We start from the raw sequence: 18044 nt of genomic DNA on the forward strand, positions 1-18044 counted from the left end.
GCAGGTAGATTTCCACCAAGTCACAGAAACACACTTGTGCACTGTAGTCTTCTTTAATAACTGTAATCCTTCACAACACAACCTAATCAGATGCGCTTTTATGTGTGCAGGGTCACTTTAGGAAATTTCCTGGATCTGCCTTTGATAATTATAATTTCTCTGCAGGTTAAATGATTATAAAATAGAGCAACATCGAAGTTAGTTATTAAGTGACAGTTGGTTAAAAAGAAAATATTTGGGTTATGTTGGCTCAGCTGTTCGTTAAGGATCCTCAAATTGATTGTAATCTTTTCCTCGGCTCCTGCAATTACTGTACATTCTTTGTGCCCGCTGTTGATTAGTTTTATGCCCACTGTTATTTCATTTTCTTAACCCATGCAAATATAGCTCGTATGTGGAGTATTTTGTTGTAGTAATAGTATTCATTACTCTAGTAGTAGTGAAGGTATGGCTATTGGGGGAGGCTGGAGGCCAATTTCTAAAAAAAAAAAAAAAGTAATAGTGGTACTACAGTAAAAAAAATAGTAGTCATAGTAGAAGTAGAAGTAGTACTTAATATTTAGAAGTAAGTAACACTAGGGTAGCTACTTATATATTAGGATATTTAATTTTAAGGTAATAAAATGGCGGCGAAGGTGTGGCTATAAGGGGAGGATGGAGGCCATATTGAATAAAAAAAAGTAACAGTAGAAGTAGAAGTAATACTTAGTACTGTATTAAAATTAGAAGTAGAAGTACTAGTAGTAGTACTCACATAAGTAGTAGTGGTTAGTAGTTAGTAGCTAGTAGTATAAGTAATAGGAGTATTAGCAAAAGTATTCCTAGCAGTTAACACAAATAACAATATATTTTTTATTAATCCACATTTATTGATAAGATGCCATAAAAAAGTCTACCATTCATTTTCACTTCGATTTTTAGGTAAACAGAAAGCAGAACAAGATTATAATAGGTAATGACACTGAGGGTGATATTGTGGGGTTATGCGATATTTGGTTCACACTCAGGATGGGATGGAGAAAGGAAACTCACAAGGTGCTCTCTGTATACATATTGTATTGGAAGTACAGTGCAGCTTGGTGCTGGGAAGTGGCAGCGTGGTTATAAGCGTGATGTAGAGAGAGCTGGTTGGTGAGGGTGCTCAGAGGAGAACCAGCTTGTGGGTCGCCATGGTCGCTGGCGGGAGCGAGGGCCGCCAGGCAGGAGTGGAGGAGGAGGTGTTGCTTGAAGACTGGCTGTAGGTAGAAAGAGAGGTAGGTCACCACGAGGTCAGTCTTATATAGCGGAGGTAGGCGTGGCTTAATAGTTGACCTCAGTCATGTATGGCGGCGCTGGTTGCTGACCTAGACAAAAGGTGCGGCTGGATTCGTGGGTCGGCTCGTCAGCAACAAACGGCGTTTGTAGGGGAGGAATCCACTACAATACTCCCCCTTCCCTCCAGGCGGTGGAGGAGACTTGTTATCTGCAGGGTTGCATGCCACATGTGAGACATAACGGCGAGGGCGTGGATGAGCCGGCCGCTAGAGGAGACAACTGTCTAGACACACGAGATCTGTGGGAGAAGAGAGAGAGAAAAAGGGTGTGTGGGGGCGATGAATGTTGTGCTTCTGTAGCTGCAGGGGCAGCGTCCTCATGGTCACTGGCTGGGATGACTGGGTCAGGGGCGACGTCAGGAGGGTCTATGATAGGAGCAGGTTCTACAACAGCAGCAGAGTCCACGACAGAAGCAGGGTGCAAGACAGTAGCAGGGAGTGCCTGAGGGAAAAAAAACGGTGTGTGGGGGCGATGAATGTTGTGGTTCCCTCTGGGCTGGTACAGAGTCCTCAGATGCGCCTGCTGGGGTCGGTAGGACGTGGTGCTTTGGGCAGGAAGAGGAGCTGGTGTCTGCTTAGAAAAGCAGTGCTGCTCTAGGGTGTCTAACCTGCGATGTAGAGACAGTAGCCGTAGAGCCGGTGAGAGCTGCCTACTGTGTGGATAAGCCAGTCTTACATGTTGCTTGAAGACTGGGAGAGTGACCGGTTTCTCCTACATCCTGTGTGAGTGCGAATCTCCGGGGGTCACCATTTGTGGGGTTATGTGATATTTGGTTCACACTCAGGATGGGATGGAGAAAGGAAACTCACAATGTGCTCACTGTATACATATTGTATTGGAAGTACAGTGCAGCTTGGTGCTGGGAAGTGGCAGCGTGGTTACAAGCGTGATGTAGAGAGAGATGGTTGGTGAGGGTGCTCAGAGGAGAACCAGCTTGTGGGTCGCCATGGTCGCCGGCTGGAGCGAGGGCCGCCAGGCAGGCGTGGAGGAGGAGGTGTTGCTTGAAGACTGGCTGTAGGTAGAAAGAGAGGTAGGTCACCACGAGGTCAGGTCTTATATAGCGGAGGTAGGCGTGGCTTAATAGTTGACCTCAGTCATGTATGGCGGCGCTGGTTGCTTACCTAGACACGAAGTGCGGCTGGAATCGTGGGTCGGCTCGTTAGCGACAAACGGCGTTTGTAGGGGAGGAATCCACAACAGTATCACTGATATGCAGTTCAGAGGATTATACACGAGAGAAGATAATAGAGTAGGTCATATTCATTAGTGTCATATTATAATTGAGGACTAATCAGTTTGAGTTAACAAATCTAGGATAAACTACCAAAATATCTCCAAGGACTCCTGATTCCATGTAGTAGCTACATAGTTCATGGTATAATAAGACCAGGTAGTCACTAGTCCTTGCCTGTGTCACATTCCTCTAAGTTGCCAGATGTGCCTATATCCTATCCTAATTTCCCTGTCAAAATCTGTCATATTTTACTAACTTTATGTTTTTAAGTATAGCATTGGACAGACCAAGGGGATGGGTGAATACTGATACTATATATTTGACTAAGGTTTCGACTTGCTGTTTGACGTTGTTTATATGCCTGAACTGTCTATGTACAGCAAACGTTCAAGCAATTTATATTTGCATTTTTCATTACGATTTTACTGAATGAAAAGCTGTCTCGAAATTGTCAAGTTTAAAGACGAGTGGACTTCTCACAATTCATTGAACAAAATTCTGAACATTGATGATTTTTAGAAAGCGGACATCTAGAATAAATGATTTTAAAATATTTTTTTTTTTTTACGATTTGTCCAACAAAAAAATTACACCGTCGGCGTCTATTTTTTGTAAACCTAACCTAACCTAATAATAACCAACTAGAAACTCACCGGTGCTACTGGAGCGTGCGGTCTGCCAGATATTCAGATTAAATTAGCTTAGGTTAGGTCAGATTAGATTAGATTAGGTCAGGTTAGGCTAGGTAAGGTTAGGTTAGGTTAAGTCAGGTTAGGTTAGACTAAAGATATCTTCGTAGAGCACGCTTTAGTAGCACCGACTGACCATTTTTATCAACACAAAACTCATGTAGGTCATCGACAGTTTCCACAAACAAAGTAAAGCCAGCCAGTGTGCCAGGTATAGGGAAGTTTCCCTTTTCTATGGAAAAAATAACCCCTAGAGGGAAAAGAGGAAGAAAAACGAAAAATGCTATAAAACTAGGGGAAAATGGCAATGAGGCATTTGCACGCACCTTCAAAAAAGGAACAAAACTAAAATTTGCAGTGGCGGATCCAGACCGTCTTACACGGTTTCCGGAAGTCGGTCAGAATATTGGAGTAAAAAAAGTTTCAGATTTATTGTAATAAATAGTAACCGCGCGCCAGATCTCAGTCGACTAATGTGCAATGTACGGAGGATTGACCTGACTGTGTGGGAAGTATGCTGTGTGAAGGAAGTATGCTGTGTGTGGGAAGGATGCTGTGTGGAGGATGAATGCTGTGTGTGGGGGGGATGCCTTGAATTTTATATAGAAGGAGTGTCTCGGATACTGAAAAAATTTAAATTTTCGGATCCAGTATTGTAACATCTCGAGGTGATGGACCCCCAAAGCATTCTGAAGAAAACTGTCATGTCTATCGTCCCTCTAGCCTCTCACTTTCCTAACATGGTTCCTGAAGGGGATTTAAATGGACTTAACTGTAAGTGGCGCTTGCTACGCAATATGGATTTAGGTGTAGAAGGTGACATACCGTAAGTATGTGCAAGTTTTGGGGTAAAGTGAGAATCTTGAAAAAGGAGATAACTCACTGATGTTTCCATTACTTGGAAATTTTATAGAGAAACTGATGTGGAGCGATTATGTTCTCAAAATAATCAAATGAAAACAAAAGTGAGAAATCTGTTGAGTACATCTACCATGAATGGGATGCTTCGTGCAAAGAGAACTTTTAAAACTGCTTCATGCTACGACTTTCAAGTACGTCCTAGCTCCTAGTGTTCTTAAGAGGATGACAGGTGAAATATACAAGGCCGAAGACCCCAAACATTATAATGTGAGTATCTCCTCATTAATTATCGCTAATTTTAATAGTTTAGACATTCATATACTAGAATGCATTCATAATTCTTGACAAAAAGTGTTAAAAATTTTTTAATGCGAATGATACAGACACCTAGGGAAATTTCATGTCAAAAAGGGAAATTTTGAGGAAGCTGCTCGGGAAATTTGACCAAGCACAGTACCTATATATCTGTACATCATGTAACACAGATTTTTTTTTAATTTATTACAAGAAAACAAAGTCACTGAAAAAGTACAACGCAGACGGCGGTACAACCAGAATTATTCCTGAAATGCAGTAAAACATCTCAAATTTTTACGTAGACAGAGGATATCTTCATAGAAGTCCCTTAAGACACAACGGGTTGGACCTCATAGACTCTGTGACTATTTTGAAGTCCAGTACTGTTCTCGATTCCACAGTTTGAGCTGGTAGACTGTTCGACATTTCTACATCAACCCATTCTACCACCATTCTGTGTGAAGTACAGTTGACAATCCCTTATCCGAAATCCTTGGGACCAAATGCATTTCGGTTTTTGGAATTTTTCGATTTTCAGAATGTTTTTTTTTTTTTTTTTTTTAAATACAGTGATTAGCCCACCCGGGCACAGGTCATTGACCCACATTGGGGCCTGGGGGCTAAAATATAATAGTAATAATAATAATAATAATAATAATAATAATAATAATAATAATAATAATAATAATAATAATAATAATAATAATAATTCATAGGTCTAGGTCGTGTTTCTCACTTTTGATCTTTTTTTTATTCTTGTATTTCTTTATTATTATTATTATTTTATTATTACAGTATTATTGTTATTATTATCATTGTTATCATTCTTATTTTATTTTTGTGTATTTTTTATTAAAATTTTTATTTACTATGAATAGTTATTATTATTACTGTATTATCATTATTATTATAATCATTATTACTATTACATTTTCACCCCCCAGGCCCCGATGTGGGTCAGTGACCTGTGCCCGGGTGGGCTGTTACCAAAAGAAAAAAAAATTGCTCCACAAAAAAACTTTCGGTTTTCAGAGCTTTTCGGTTTTTGGAATTTCTGATAAGGGGTTGTCAACCTGTGGTATTTCCTGTTGTTTGCTCAACTTCTGCATGGTAACTTGGTCAATTTTAAGTAATGTATCCTGATTTGCAAAGCCATTTGGCCATCTCTAGTAGCATTTAAACAAATCGCAAATTTAAATTAAGTATAATTAATATTGAGGCTTAAATCTTGAAATAAATTAAGAATACCTTTACAGGTGCGAGTTGTTTACACGTTTACCTTGAGTTTAAATATCGCGCGAGACACGAAGTTCGGAGACACATTGTCCCAGATATTTTACGTATATTGCTGGTTATTTTGGAAGATATTTTAATTTAATTAATATGATAGTAAGTATACTATGAAAAAACTATATTAATTGCAATTCTTCATGCAGTTAATATTGTTTGATCACATTTTATAAATTTTAAAGTTATTTTACAAGCATTCGAACATCGTAGATGGCGCTGTCAACAGTCAGCTGGTCAGTCATATGATTGTTTTTGATTGGTGAAAGAAAGATATCACATTGATGTATGGTCCAATCAAAAGTAAGTATCTACCGTAAGGATATTAAATCTGTATTGTGATTGGACATAGTAGGGATCACATGCAGTTTCCAAAGTAGCATCCCTTTAACTCGGGAAGCGGGAGTCAGGGTGGAAGAATCAACAGGTCCGTTAGCAGTAGCTGTGAGGGCCGCGATATTTCAACTTATTCTTCTAAAAGTAAGTTATTTTACAATAATTTATTAACATGCTTTCAATATTTGAGTTATTTGTCAGTCATATATGTACATATGTCTATTTCAGTTGTGTCAAATAGGTTTTTTAACGGTAGATGATGATGGACAGAGCTTGTACTGTAACTTTGAATCAATAAATGGATCATTATGTATGCTAGATTATTGTATTGGAGTTTATATAAATAAATCCCATTCAGGAGACACCACATTTAGTATTGTTGTATTTTCAACCAATATGCAACCGAAGGTTAGGTTGGTAGGTTAGATTAGAAACGAGGGTCAATTTGTAGTTTCGACCACCCACGGCTCTCGAGTTGAGCAATGTGTTTTTTCGATGTTTTAGACAATTTTAAGACACTTTTCTCCTAAGACGTTTCCCTCACAAATGACTTATATATCCTGGGGGATCCAGGGCGGTGGAGTCTGCAGATTAGGAGGTTAGGTTATGTAATTTTAGGTAATTTGAGAGGAAAACTTCATAGAAGAAAAGTGTTTTAAAATATTCGAAACCATTGGAAAAAAAAACAATGCTCAACTCGAGAGCCGTGGATGGTCAAAACCACAAGTTGACCGAAACGAGTGGTCCCTCACTTTGCTTCCCGGGAGGCCATTCTAACATAACTGGTAGAGCTATACAGTTTAAACTACCGGGTAAGTTTTTTTATTGACCATAATGGGAATTATTAAAGATATAGAAGGTTTTTTTTTGTGACTTTCATGGTCATTTAAAAGAATATGACCTTTCATTTCATCTTCGACCTTTATTTATGGAGATATGACCCACATCGGGTGCTGGACACTCGAAGAGGGTTTTTCTTTTATCTTTTCCATCATTAATCTTATCGGTTTACAGTACTTTCTCTTTATGGTCTTTAAATAATTGTATTAAATATTTTAAGGAAGTGTTCTTAAGATAATGTTTCCCGCTTTTACAGGTCAGGATCAACAAACATCAGCATGGGGTCAATATTCCGTAGTGAATCAATGACCCTGTGTCAGCTCTTTCTCTCCAGTGAGGGGTCATACAACTGTGTATCAGAAATCGGAGAGATTGGGCTTGTGCAGTTCAGAGATGTGAGATGCCTTATACATTTTTTTTATTGTATCACCAGATTTTTTTTTTTGGGTGGGGGGGGTGGTTATATGTAGTGTGCAGAGTATAATATATTAAAAAAATAAATTAATCACTGATGGCTTTGAAAAATATTCTTTTATTGTTTTACTGATTTCATAAAGGCTTTGGCTTGAATCTATTTCTATATTCCTAAATATTTGTTCCAACCTTAATTCAAAGCAGTCATCCTCAAGTAAATGAGTTAGAATAGAGCCAACCTCATTATTATCTGATTGCAGCTCAACCCAGATGTTAATGCCTTCCAACGCAAGTTTGTGCATGAAGTGCGCCGTTGTGATGAAATGGAACGGCAGCTCCGTTACCTGGAGAAAGAAATGCAGAAGGACTCTGTTCCAATTTTGGATACTGGAGAAAACCCAGAAGCTCCACAGCCTCGGGAGATGGTTGATCTGGAGGTGACTATAATTTTATTTGTGTTTAATTTAATGTTATGGATCATTTTAGTCATATTTCACTTTTTTGTCCTGTTCGTATGTGCTTTTTCCCTTATTCAAGTAAAATCTCCATGATTCATTATTTGTCATAAAATACTGAAGGTGTTTTCAGAAATTCCTATGCTCCAAATTTGCATGACCAGAAATCCCATAAAATGAACTAGCAATTTAAATGTAAAAAAATGTATCTCCTACATAATGTAGAGGAAACCCAGTATAACATGGAGAGATAGGAGGTACATCAGGTGGACTTCACAAAGGCCCCCCCCCACCCCGCCACAAACACATACCAAAAACACTCCAAAACCAAAGTTCAAAGACACCGTACAGCTCTAATGTAGTTCACATATACACAAACAGTACATATACCAGATTCACTTAAGCATGATCTTGTGGAGGCACTGGCATGTCCATGAAATAAATTACCCAAATTTTAACACCGCGGCCATTTGCAGACACTGGTTGAGTCACATGTGGTCTTCCTCAAGCCTCACCGTATTAACCCGGCCCAGCTGGGGGATTTCCCTTAGCAAAGCTCCCCTTCCCGCTGGCACACAAAGCAGTGTTTAATCATTTTATGTTTTGACTTAATGATGATTATTTTTTGTATATATTTTTTTTTTCTTCACATTTTGTATGTAGGATTGTGTATGCATGTAGCTGAATAAAAGAAATGTTAAGAAAGTTAAGTATAACTACTTGAAATTACGAGTTGAAAAATTACCATAACATAACTCCCACTAAATCTCACTGGTGCACGAAGAAATGTTTACATTCATTTTATGCTTTTGCCCTATTAATGGTGATTTTTGGGGGTTTTGCACATTCTGTGTGTAGGATTGTGTGTGCATGTAAATTAATAAAAAAATGAAGAAAGTTAAGTTTATCTAATTGAAATTACGACTCGAATCATCTCAGCATTCCTCTTGATTGACTTGTTCATGGAGAATACTGCTCCGACAGAGTGGGTGGACTGGCCTTTCTTCAGTTGTAAGAATGTCTAACTTAAATTTGATGAATAATCATCTTAATAATAATAATAAATATACTGAAGTCACATATGAATGGTACGAAGAATAGTGGTGATGTAGGCTGTTGGTTTGACATTAACAACTGTGTGGAGACATCCTAGGTGGATTGTCTTCACTCTCAAGTCGTTGAAGAATGTCTAACTTACTTTTTAGGGTAACCGTGGTCCTACTCTTCTTTGTTGGAGTGTCCCTAGGCAGAGGAGCACTTAAAGAACATTTAGATAAAGCCAATGTGATGAAAGCAAGCAAACAGACTGAAGTTAATCCAAGCGTAATTTTGGTTGTGGCTGGAACGAGCACGTGCTAAACTCTGACCCATGCGACGTGGGGGACGCTACCTGTGATGGATTGCAAGAGACTTGACTGCAAAACATTTCTACCTGACTGCGTTCATATGAGTTTTCCGAGTTAAAGCGAATCTTAGCTCTGTGTTAAATGATACCGGGTAGTAATATAAAAAATGTGTTTCAGTGAGTCTCCGTTGAAAAACCCGTTTTAAGCAAGGGGGCAGTGTACAGGTGTTTGTAACTGGAAGGGTAGAGCCCTATTACTCTAAATTATGGAGATTATAATGTACTGTATATGTATGTAAGAATAATTTTGAAAGTGAAATTGAATAATTTGTCATGCAGGCTACTTTCGAGAAGTTGGAGAATGAATTGAGGGAAGTGAATGCCAATGCTGAAACTCTGAAGAAGAATGCACTTGAATTAACAGAACTCAAGCATGTCCTGAACATCACCCAGCATTTCTTTAAAGAGGTTAGTACTCCTTTTTTTATTCCTTGATACTGTATACAGAATTAGGATTATCAGTAATTTACAAATAATGCTTCAAAAATTTGATTAGATAATTTATATATATATTTTTTCAAATATTAATACTTTACAGTACAGTAAAATCATTAAGTTTAATCACAGGTTCATTTTCAGTGTAAATATTAACAAATCATTAGTGGTAAAAAGGGACTGTCAGTATTTATTCGTAAATTTTATGAAGTAATAAAGGATGATATTAGGAACTACAAAGCTCAGATCATGACAGCAATGCAGTTATGAGTTCATGGACTTAAGATAATTTTTTGTAGATAATGCACCATTTAGGCCTACTTTTGCTTATACTTCTGGTGGTCATGTTAACCAGACTCTAAGACCGTAGAAGGCTTACAGTAAAGTCACCTATTAATGCTGCTATTGGCTTGAAGAATATGTCTTTGAAAGAAGTTAATGAATATATAGCTGCAATTCAATTCAAAAGCAGATATTGTCTGTGCTATATCACCTTTCATTATTTTTGTAAACTCGTAAGAAACATTTATGGCAATTCTGCTTTAACTGGTTTGCACAGATTATTTTTAGATATCAAAATACATTTTGCTGAAAATGATAGAAATGGCAAACCAGCATCCTAGTTTTATAATCCTTTTTATTCCTCACCCAACAAATTTGGGGATGCTTGTAGAAATGTGTTCAATCCTGTTCTCCATCTCAGTGCTTAGTAAAGTGGGGGAAGAGAAGTAGAAATGTGTCCTGTGTGTTGATATATCCATCCAAGCTTAGTTTCTTGAGTACAGGTAAAGGTAAAAAATTCTTTCAGGTATTTTATTTCAATATTTCTGTAGTGAAGGATATACCGGTAGATAATTTTGTCATCCTGTTGATTTCGATTAATAAAATTCTCGGAAATCTTGAATAACAACTGTATACTGTATATTACGTAGAGGTTGTTATAAGTTATCATGGGTAAGATTTCATCTTGATTGATTGAAATCTAAGGATAAAAGATGCTAAAAGCTTGTGATATTTACCGATCACTTTTCCAAATTTACGATAGTCTTAGATGTTTAGTATTTTATATGAGCTGTAATATTGTTTGAGGAATACTGTACAGACATTTACCACTAATGTTTTGTAATTTACATGTAGATTTATGTATAGTTACTCAAATTAAATTTTATAATTAATGTTAAATATACAGTAAGACTTCACTTAATCATATTTGATTCAGACTGAAACCTGGGTGTAAAATCAAAATTTTTGCTGAATCTGAGCATATGTTAGCCCTCCTTTTGCACAGTAGTAAATAAATAATAATAACATGCAGTACTGTACTGTATACAAGGGGAATTGAAGGTAGTTGAGTGCAGTAAGATATTTTTTTCTAAATTAAGTGCACTAAAGCCCAATTTTGGTAATTAATAATCGGTTAATGTGAAGTCTTACTTCAAGTTAAAGTGTAGATTGAATACTGAGTCCTTTGATCTTTTGCAAATAAAAAGTTATATTGTTACATACAGGCTTATTCCCCAATTTGATATGGATGATGTGAAATGGTACGTTGGAATTATATATTGGGGTTCTCCTGTATTGTGCGTAAAGTTGACTTTGCTATTATGGGAATGCAGAGCATTGGTAGTATAGTTGTTTCATGTTCATATTGTGTTCTGATTGTTTAAATAAATGAATGAATATTGTTTATGGCATTATTTGTTTGTGATGACATGTGAGGTCTTGACATTTTTGGTATACTGTAGTGTGACAGACTGATGCTAATTTGAAGACTCTCATAAAGATATTGTAGTACTGTACTGTATTTTTTGCCTGGGAATGTGATGATGAAACTTGTCATTTTGGCCTCTTTAACATCACTTTATGTTGTTACTTGTAGTTTAGTATTCTGTCCTTGCTTTATCTTGCCAATTTCTTGTTTTTTTGTATTTTCATGTCATGTCAGTAGTTTTATAAATTAATACTGTATGTATTAGCTGTGTGAGCATCTTCTTCTGAATGTTTAAATTAGTAGTCAGCTACTAACCAAAGATAAAGATAGCTCTTACAAGCTTTATGCATAAAAGTTTACAAAACTAAAGATAAAAAAATACACTTTGTATTTAAAAAACAAAATTGAAGTTAAGTTGTATTAAAGTACTACTGTAATAAAGTGATATATCCACACAGTCCCCAATGGACAATCTTGCCTATGAGGTACTTTCATTATCATAATGGAAGATACATTTGGTCACAATAAATATGATTTTCAATACAATTTTAGGCTGTTACAAGATTTTGAAAATCATTGCTTATTTTTGTATATGATTATCTTTAACCATCACAAATATTTCAAACTTCTCTTAAGATAGAAGGGACTTTGTGGCACAGTGGATAATGGACTGCAGGTAAAACCTAAGTTCATAATTGATCAAGCATTCTTGTCAAAGCTTTTAGTTCTACTTGCCTCAGTAACAAAAGGGGCAACCAGCTTACTCTGCAGTACCCCTTAGTGACAATGTAGTTGCTGATTGTTTCTTACCCCTCATGAGTGCTGCTTTACTCAGGAGACAAAACAGTCATTAGTTATCTCTAAATTCTGAATATCTTGTAAGCCCATAGAAATACTGCAGTATCCTCCATTACACACCACCTAAAATGAATTATAATGATGAAGAGACTTTGAAGATCCAATTTAAAGCAATTTCCTCACAGCTACACAAATGGTTTTATGGAATATAAGGTAAGATGGTACAGTATAGCTGTTAAGGAGCAGTAAGCATATACACATTATTCAGACTTGCATTTTGAGAACTAAACACTGCATTTGCATTAACATAACACTAGATATAAGGTAACACTTTCAGTTCTTGTGTCTTCTTGGGACTCAGGAATAGCCATTTGAACAATGTGAATCAGATTCCTCTTCTTTTTGGTCTCCTGTTCTCTTCATGCCAAAGATAATGGATGTGCTTGATTTTGGCTTGGAATGGAATAACCGTTCTTTCCTAAGAGGAATCATTACTGGTTATTACTCAGCATGCTGGATTTTGTTAACACATAATATAGATATTTAAGCATGAATTTGCATCTTCTCCATTAAAATTTACCATAATACTTAGCTAATGCTACTCTTGTGGAAAATGTGATTTGCACTCTTGTATATTATTTATTTAATTAATTTATTATTAAATTTGCTTTTCATTTTTAAGGTAAATAGGATTTACATACTGTACAGTGACCCCTCGGTTAACGAACTCAATCTGTTCCAGAAGGTCGTTCGTTAACCGAAAAGTTCGTTAACCGAAACCATTGTTTCAATGGGTTTTTGGGTAATTGGTTCCAGCTCACCGAAAATTTCCTAAATTCAACAAAAATGGTAGAAAAGTTCACTTACTTTGAGGTGTGTTTGTAGAAGGCTCCTGGATGATGATGATGATGATGGTGATGATGATGGGATTTAGAATGGGGGTGGAGGAGAAGGAAGAAGAGAAGGCATTGGGGTGGAAGAGAAGTCACCCCATGGTGCCATTTCACCCATAAAATTTTAGCTCTCTTGGTGTAATTCAAGATTATTTTCTTTAAATCAACACTGCACTGCATTATATATTGTCAATATGTAAAATATATTTCAAAATGACCAATAATTTGCTTGGAAACACAGAAAAAAAGTGTTTAGTTGAAGAGAGTCTCAAGCAAGATGTTACCTCCAGTGAAAACAGAGAGAGACTAACACCTGTTTGCTGTGTTAAGAGGCTGGATGCTGCGCATTAAACTAGTCACATTACCTTCAATTATGTTCAATAATCGTTAAAATGACTAAAAAATTGAATATTAAACTTAAAATTATTGAATAGTATAAACTTCTTGATATTTACTAAAATAGTAAGGAATTTAAGCCCTAGAACCGATTAATGTATTGGCGGACTGATACTAAAGCTGGTTGCCCGGTCAGTGCAAGCGAAAACATGTTGAGGTCGGTTCGTAAGAAATTCGTTAACCGAATTTTTGTTCGTTAACCGAATTGAAGATCCTTATGGAAGGCAGTTCGTTAACCGAAATTTCGTTAACCGAGGCGTTCGTTAAACGAGGGGTCACTGTATTTAGTTTTATTAGTATCCATTAGTTTCCCTTGAAAGGAGTGTACAGTATGCATTTTTTTACCTGCTTTTGTAATTCGTATACAGGTACAGAACAGTATTTTATCACACTTATCTTATATTGAGTTTTTGTTTTATCCCAGTGTACACGGTAACAGACTAAGGTCAGTCGCGATTTTAGTTTGAGTACTGCGCGTTCAATATCTTTCTTCAACACTTTTTATTTGTTTTTCATTTAAAGATAGTACAAATTAATATTGCTTTAACAAAATTAAGTAAAAGGTTAGGTGTATTGAGTACAGTATAATAAATCAATGAAATTTAATATGTGAACAAAAAGCTTTTGATATTAGAAGTTTAGCAGATGTTACTAAATTCTAGTCTACCAGCCATACCCAAGATGGTTTAAAAAATAGAGAACTTGTTGTCATCGTATCAACAAGTTTTTGGGAAGGAAAATTTTTATTACTACTTCTGTGTATCATGGGAGGAGATTTTTTTTTGTGTATACAGTATGCAGTACAGTATGAGGTATTGTGCTTTTGCCCCCAGTAGGGTGGAGTATAGTTAAGAATGTTTGAAATTGTTCTTGTTCTAAAGAAAAACAGTGAAAGAATGTCTTCATAATACAGTAAATAGTGGAATATAATGATGATAGTGTGGTAACAATAAACATCAACAGAGGCTGTCAAGAATTGGTCATCAGATGTAATAGTGATGGGGGTACTGTGAAGAGGAACCCACAGCATCGACTAGTAGGGTCACTTGAAATCATTCTTTCACTCAGTCAGGAAAGGTGTACAGTACTTAAAGCTAACTCATAAAAAAAAAAATTTGTACTGTATTGCTTGAAACTTGTGATCATTATTAGTGACAACTAGGTGTGCAGGATGTGAAGAGCCAGTGTTGGGTAAATTGAATAATTTCGAGTACAGTACAGTATTTGATTGATTAGATGTTGCATGCAATTTGTTAGAAATGTTCCAATTGCCTTAAAGCATTTTATCCTTATTGGAACTCTTAATGCATATTTAGATATTAATGAAAGTAAATAGAATTTAATAGGAATAGTGGTAAGAAATTGCAATAATTTAGAACACAGCATTATTATTCACTTATGCAGATTTCATGGATACTTATTGCTACAGAAGAATAGAAGATAAATAGGCTGAGAAATAGTTGATTAGCTATTGATAGAGTTATAGATTAAAGTGATTAGCTTTATATAGAGAGAGATTACCCAGGCAATGAAGGTTTGGGAGATCATTCCTCGTATGGTGAATGCCAATGGTACTGTATTTTCATTTGAAATAGTCGTGATAAGTCGGCTTAAACAATCCCTCTTTTATTTTATGTGTTGTTGTTAGTGTGTTTGTAAATATAAGTCAGGTCCAGATAGAGATGGGGTATGTTGTCCTTCATTTTTGACTTGTTTATTATTATTTGTACAGTCAACATATCTTTCTAGACTTGTAAACTCACTTATATAATTTTAATACGAGTTGATTCAAAGATGTCTAAAGTGAAGTTGGGAGGGTATATTAAGAGGGGAGTTGCTCCTTGACTTTGTATAGTACAGTAACTTTTTGTGCCCACTGCTTGTTATATTTACTTAGCATAAACGCTTTCCTTAATGTACATCATATCTGAGGTTTTATAGCCATATATACAGTTGCTTTAGAGTGCCATATAGGGTTAACTTATTTGCTTGCATTTACAGCTAGGACCCTGTTTTGGGTTGGGTAGGAAGATAGAGAAGTGTCGGAGTCGGGTGGTAGGCAAGAGTTGGCATCCTCTAAAATTCTCGCCTTATTTACTTTTTTTTTTTTTGCTTGACCCTTTAACATATAAGAGATGGATGACTCAGCATTTAAGAAAGAAATCAGGAATGGTTGAGCTGAGCCATTCTGTCTTAGGTTGTACTTATAACCAAATTTTATATTTCAATTGCTGTTCCGTATTTAATTCAGTGACTTTTATTAACAATGACATAAAAAGTTTCACTGAATAGTTTAACACATTAAAAGCTAATTGAAATGAATATTTGGCTGAAATGGGCAGATGGTTGTATTCTTAAGGTTTTCTCCATAAAATACTGTAATGGGCATGTCAAAGATATTACTACTCTGAAATCAGTAACACTGAAGCCTGATATTGAAGATAATTAATATATAATATCTTCTAACAAAAATAAAAGAGTCCAGTTGAACAACAAATATCGGGTAAATACTAATGATACTCTCATTTTCCCCCCCTGTGCGTGTGATTCTGCGATGCTGGTTCTTCGGCACGGCTCAAACCCCAACTGCATCTGCTCACATCTGCTGCTCTTAACAAATATTTCTGCTGGGATTTGATAACTTTGTGTTTTGAACAATATTTTCATTACAAAATGCCCGACAAAATTACTAATATTTCCTGGGATATATGATTTCTTATATAATATATACATTTATATATTTTTTAATTGTATATATTTACATATATATATATATATATGTTTAAACTTCCATAATATTCTTAAAATTCTCCTGTGTATGTGCCTATTTGCAATTTATGTATTGGAATTAATGATTAAAATTGCTCAATGTTGATTGTTGTGAACAATTGTCTGTAATGTCTCATTTGTGGAACTCTGTAAACTTAATTATGGGTGGTGTGTTTTGTGTATACTGTACTGTCTGGTGTGGCTCGAGTCCAACTAACAGCAAGAGGCACATTCTCCCATCCATCTTGATCAGCAGGATTCTGAACCCAATAGCAGCATCACCCAGAACCTCCTGCCTGCTGAGGAAGGAAAGGGATCAGTTCAGCTTGGGTGAGTTCAACTTGAGAGTATAATCTCTGCTTTTATTAGAGAAAAGAACTTCCCATTAATTTTGAGTCATTATGAAATTATAGAAATAGATTTTAGTCTAAAACATGACAATAACATAAAATTTATTATTTACATCAAGGGACTAATTTGTACTTCATCAGTACTCAAAATGCATTGAACAGTTTTTTTATTATTATTCTTTGACATTTGATTAAGTTTCAGGTGTTTGTCAATACAGTATTTGTTTTAACTGAATTTTTTTTACTGCAAAATGATTTACCATATATATGTAACTTGAGTTAAATTAGAACAAAGTAGTTGTCAGATAGTAAGATAGAGTACTGTTTAACCAAAGTTTTTTCCTAAAGCTTTGTCGCTGGTGTGGCCACTCGTGAGCGGATGCCCATGTTTGAACGCATGCTTTGGAGAGTCTGCCGTGGAAATGTGTTTGTACGACAGGCTGAGATCCTCGAGCCTTTGGAAGATCCTGTCACTGTAAGATGTTAAAACTTGTTTGTGGTAATTTTATATTTGTTACATAAAGATAAATATAGATTTTATGTCCCTACCATTGAATATGAAGAGACAGATAGCATTTCCCCAAGTCAGAACAAGAGATGTGGTACCAATCATTGCAATATGAATATCTGAGAGTTTCTGTTGACTTGACGACAGCCGTCTTACAATACGGTAAATAGGAGTCCTTTTTATTTTACATTGTACTTCCAATGGAGGAAAAAAAATAAGTGAAGACTCTGTCTGTTGTTTTCTCTGTTTGTCATCTTTAGTAAATTATAATAAATGTAAGAACCAAAAATATTTGCAGTCACCATATAATTTGATTAAGCCATAGAAGTGTGGTAACTCAATTAAGGTTGTGTCCATGTTTAATTAAACATGAACAATTATTGCGATAATGTAACTTAAGTTTAATATTAAAATACAAAACTATTACAATTGTACTTAAATGGTAACCTGTTTACACCCACTGAGTGTAGCAAGGGAAGTAGCAGCAACTTATGTTTGTGGGGCTCATTGTTATACTGTGTACCCTTCTCTTTACATTGAATACTTGTTTAACTTTTGTTCACTTTCATTACACTCAACACTGCCACCTACACCTAACATGGAAGAAATAGGGAGCATTACATAGGAGAATAGCATTGAAAATGCATCACAGTTTACAATGTCTAAGGCATGATGTGACTAGAACACTGATAAACAAAGTACTGGAGGAATTTGGTGGGTGAACCTGAGCTGACAGATAATGTTCTCTGGTAATTGAAGTCATAAAAATGCACAATTTTTTTTAATTTAAACTAAATCAAATATATAACAGCCAAAAATAGATTAAGAATTTTATGCATACCTTATTGTACTATGACTATCTCAACCTGTCAGCAGTTGCTTAATTATTGCATGAACTTATGAAAAAAAATGGTGGTTGGCTATTTTTGTTATTTCATCCTCCCAAATTGGAAATAAAACAAGGAGCAAGGCAGTACCACATTTATTGAGGTATGACTTCAGGTAAGTGGATCTACAACTACATAATCTGATCACCCTCTCAGCATTACCGC

At 35.9% G+C, this 18044-nt stretch overlaps 1 protein-coding gene across 3 annotated transcripts in view; it reads left to right on the top strand.

Moving 5' to 3' along the window:
• Window positions 1–6014: 6014 nt before the first annotated feature.
• Window positions 6015–18044, top strand: part of LOC121871953 (V-type proton ATPase 116 kDa subunit a1-like) — a gene marked incomplete at its 3' end in the record, with an annotated part of 12628 nt that continues 598 nt past the window's right edge. The window contains 6 exon segments of one of the 3 annotated variants that reach the window (XM_042374574.1): window positions 6015–6162; window positions 7115–7253; window positions 7533–7709; window positions 9412–9540; window positions 16355–16464; window positions 16833–16959. In XM_042374574.1, the coding sequence (XP_042230508.1) occupies window positions 7137–7253; window positions 7533–7709; window positions 9412–9540; window positions 16355–16464; window positions 16833–16959 (660 nt within the window). 3 annotated transcript variants of the gene reach the window in all.

Source organism: Homarus americanus, unplaced genomic scaffold (assembly GCF_018991925.1).
Source record: "Homarus americanus isolate GMGI-L3 unplaced genomic scaffold, GMGI_Hamer_2.0 scaffold48416, whole genome shotgun sequence".
NCBI classification, from domain to species: domain Eukaryota; kingdom Metazoa; phylum Arthropoda; class Malacostraca; order Decapoda; family Nephropidae; genus Homarus; species Homarus americanus.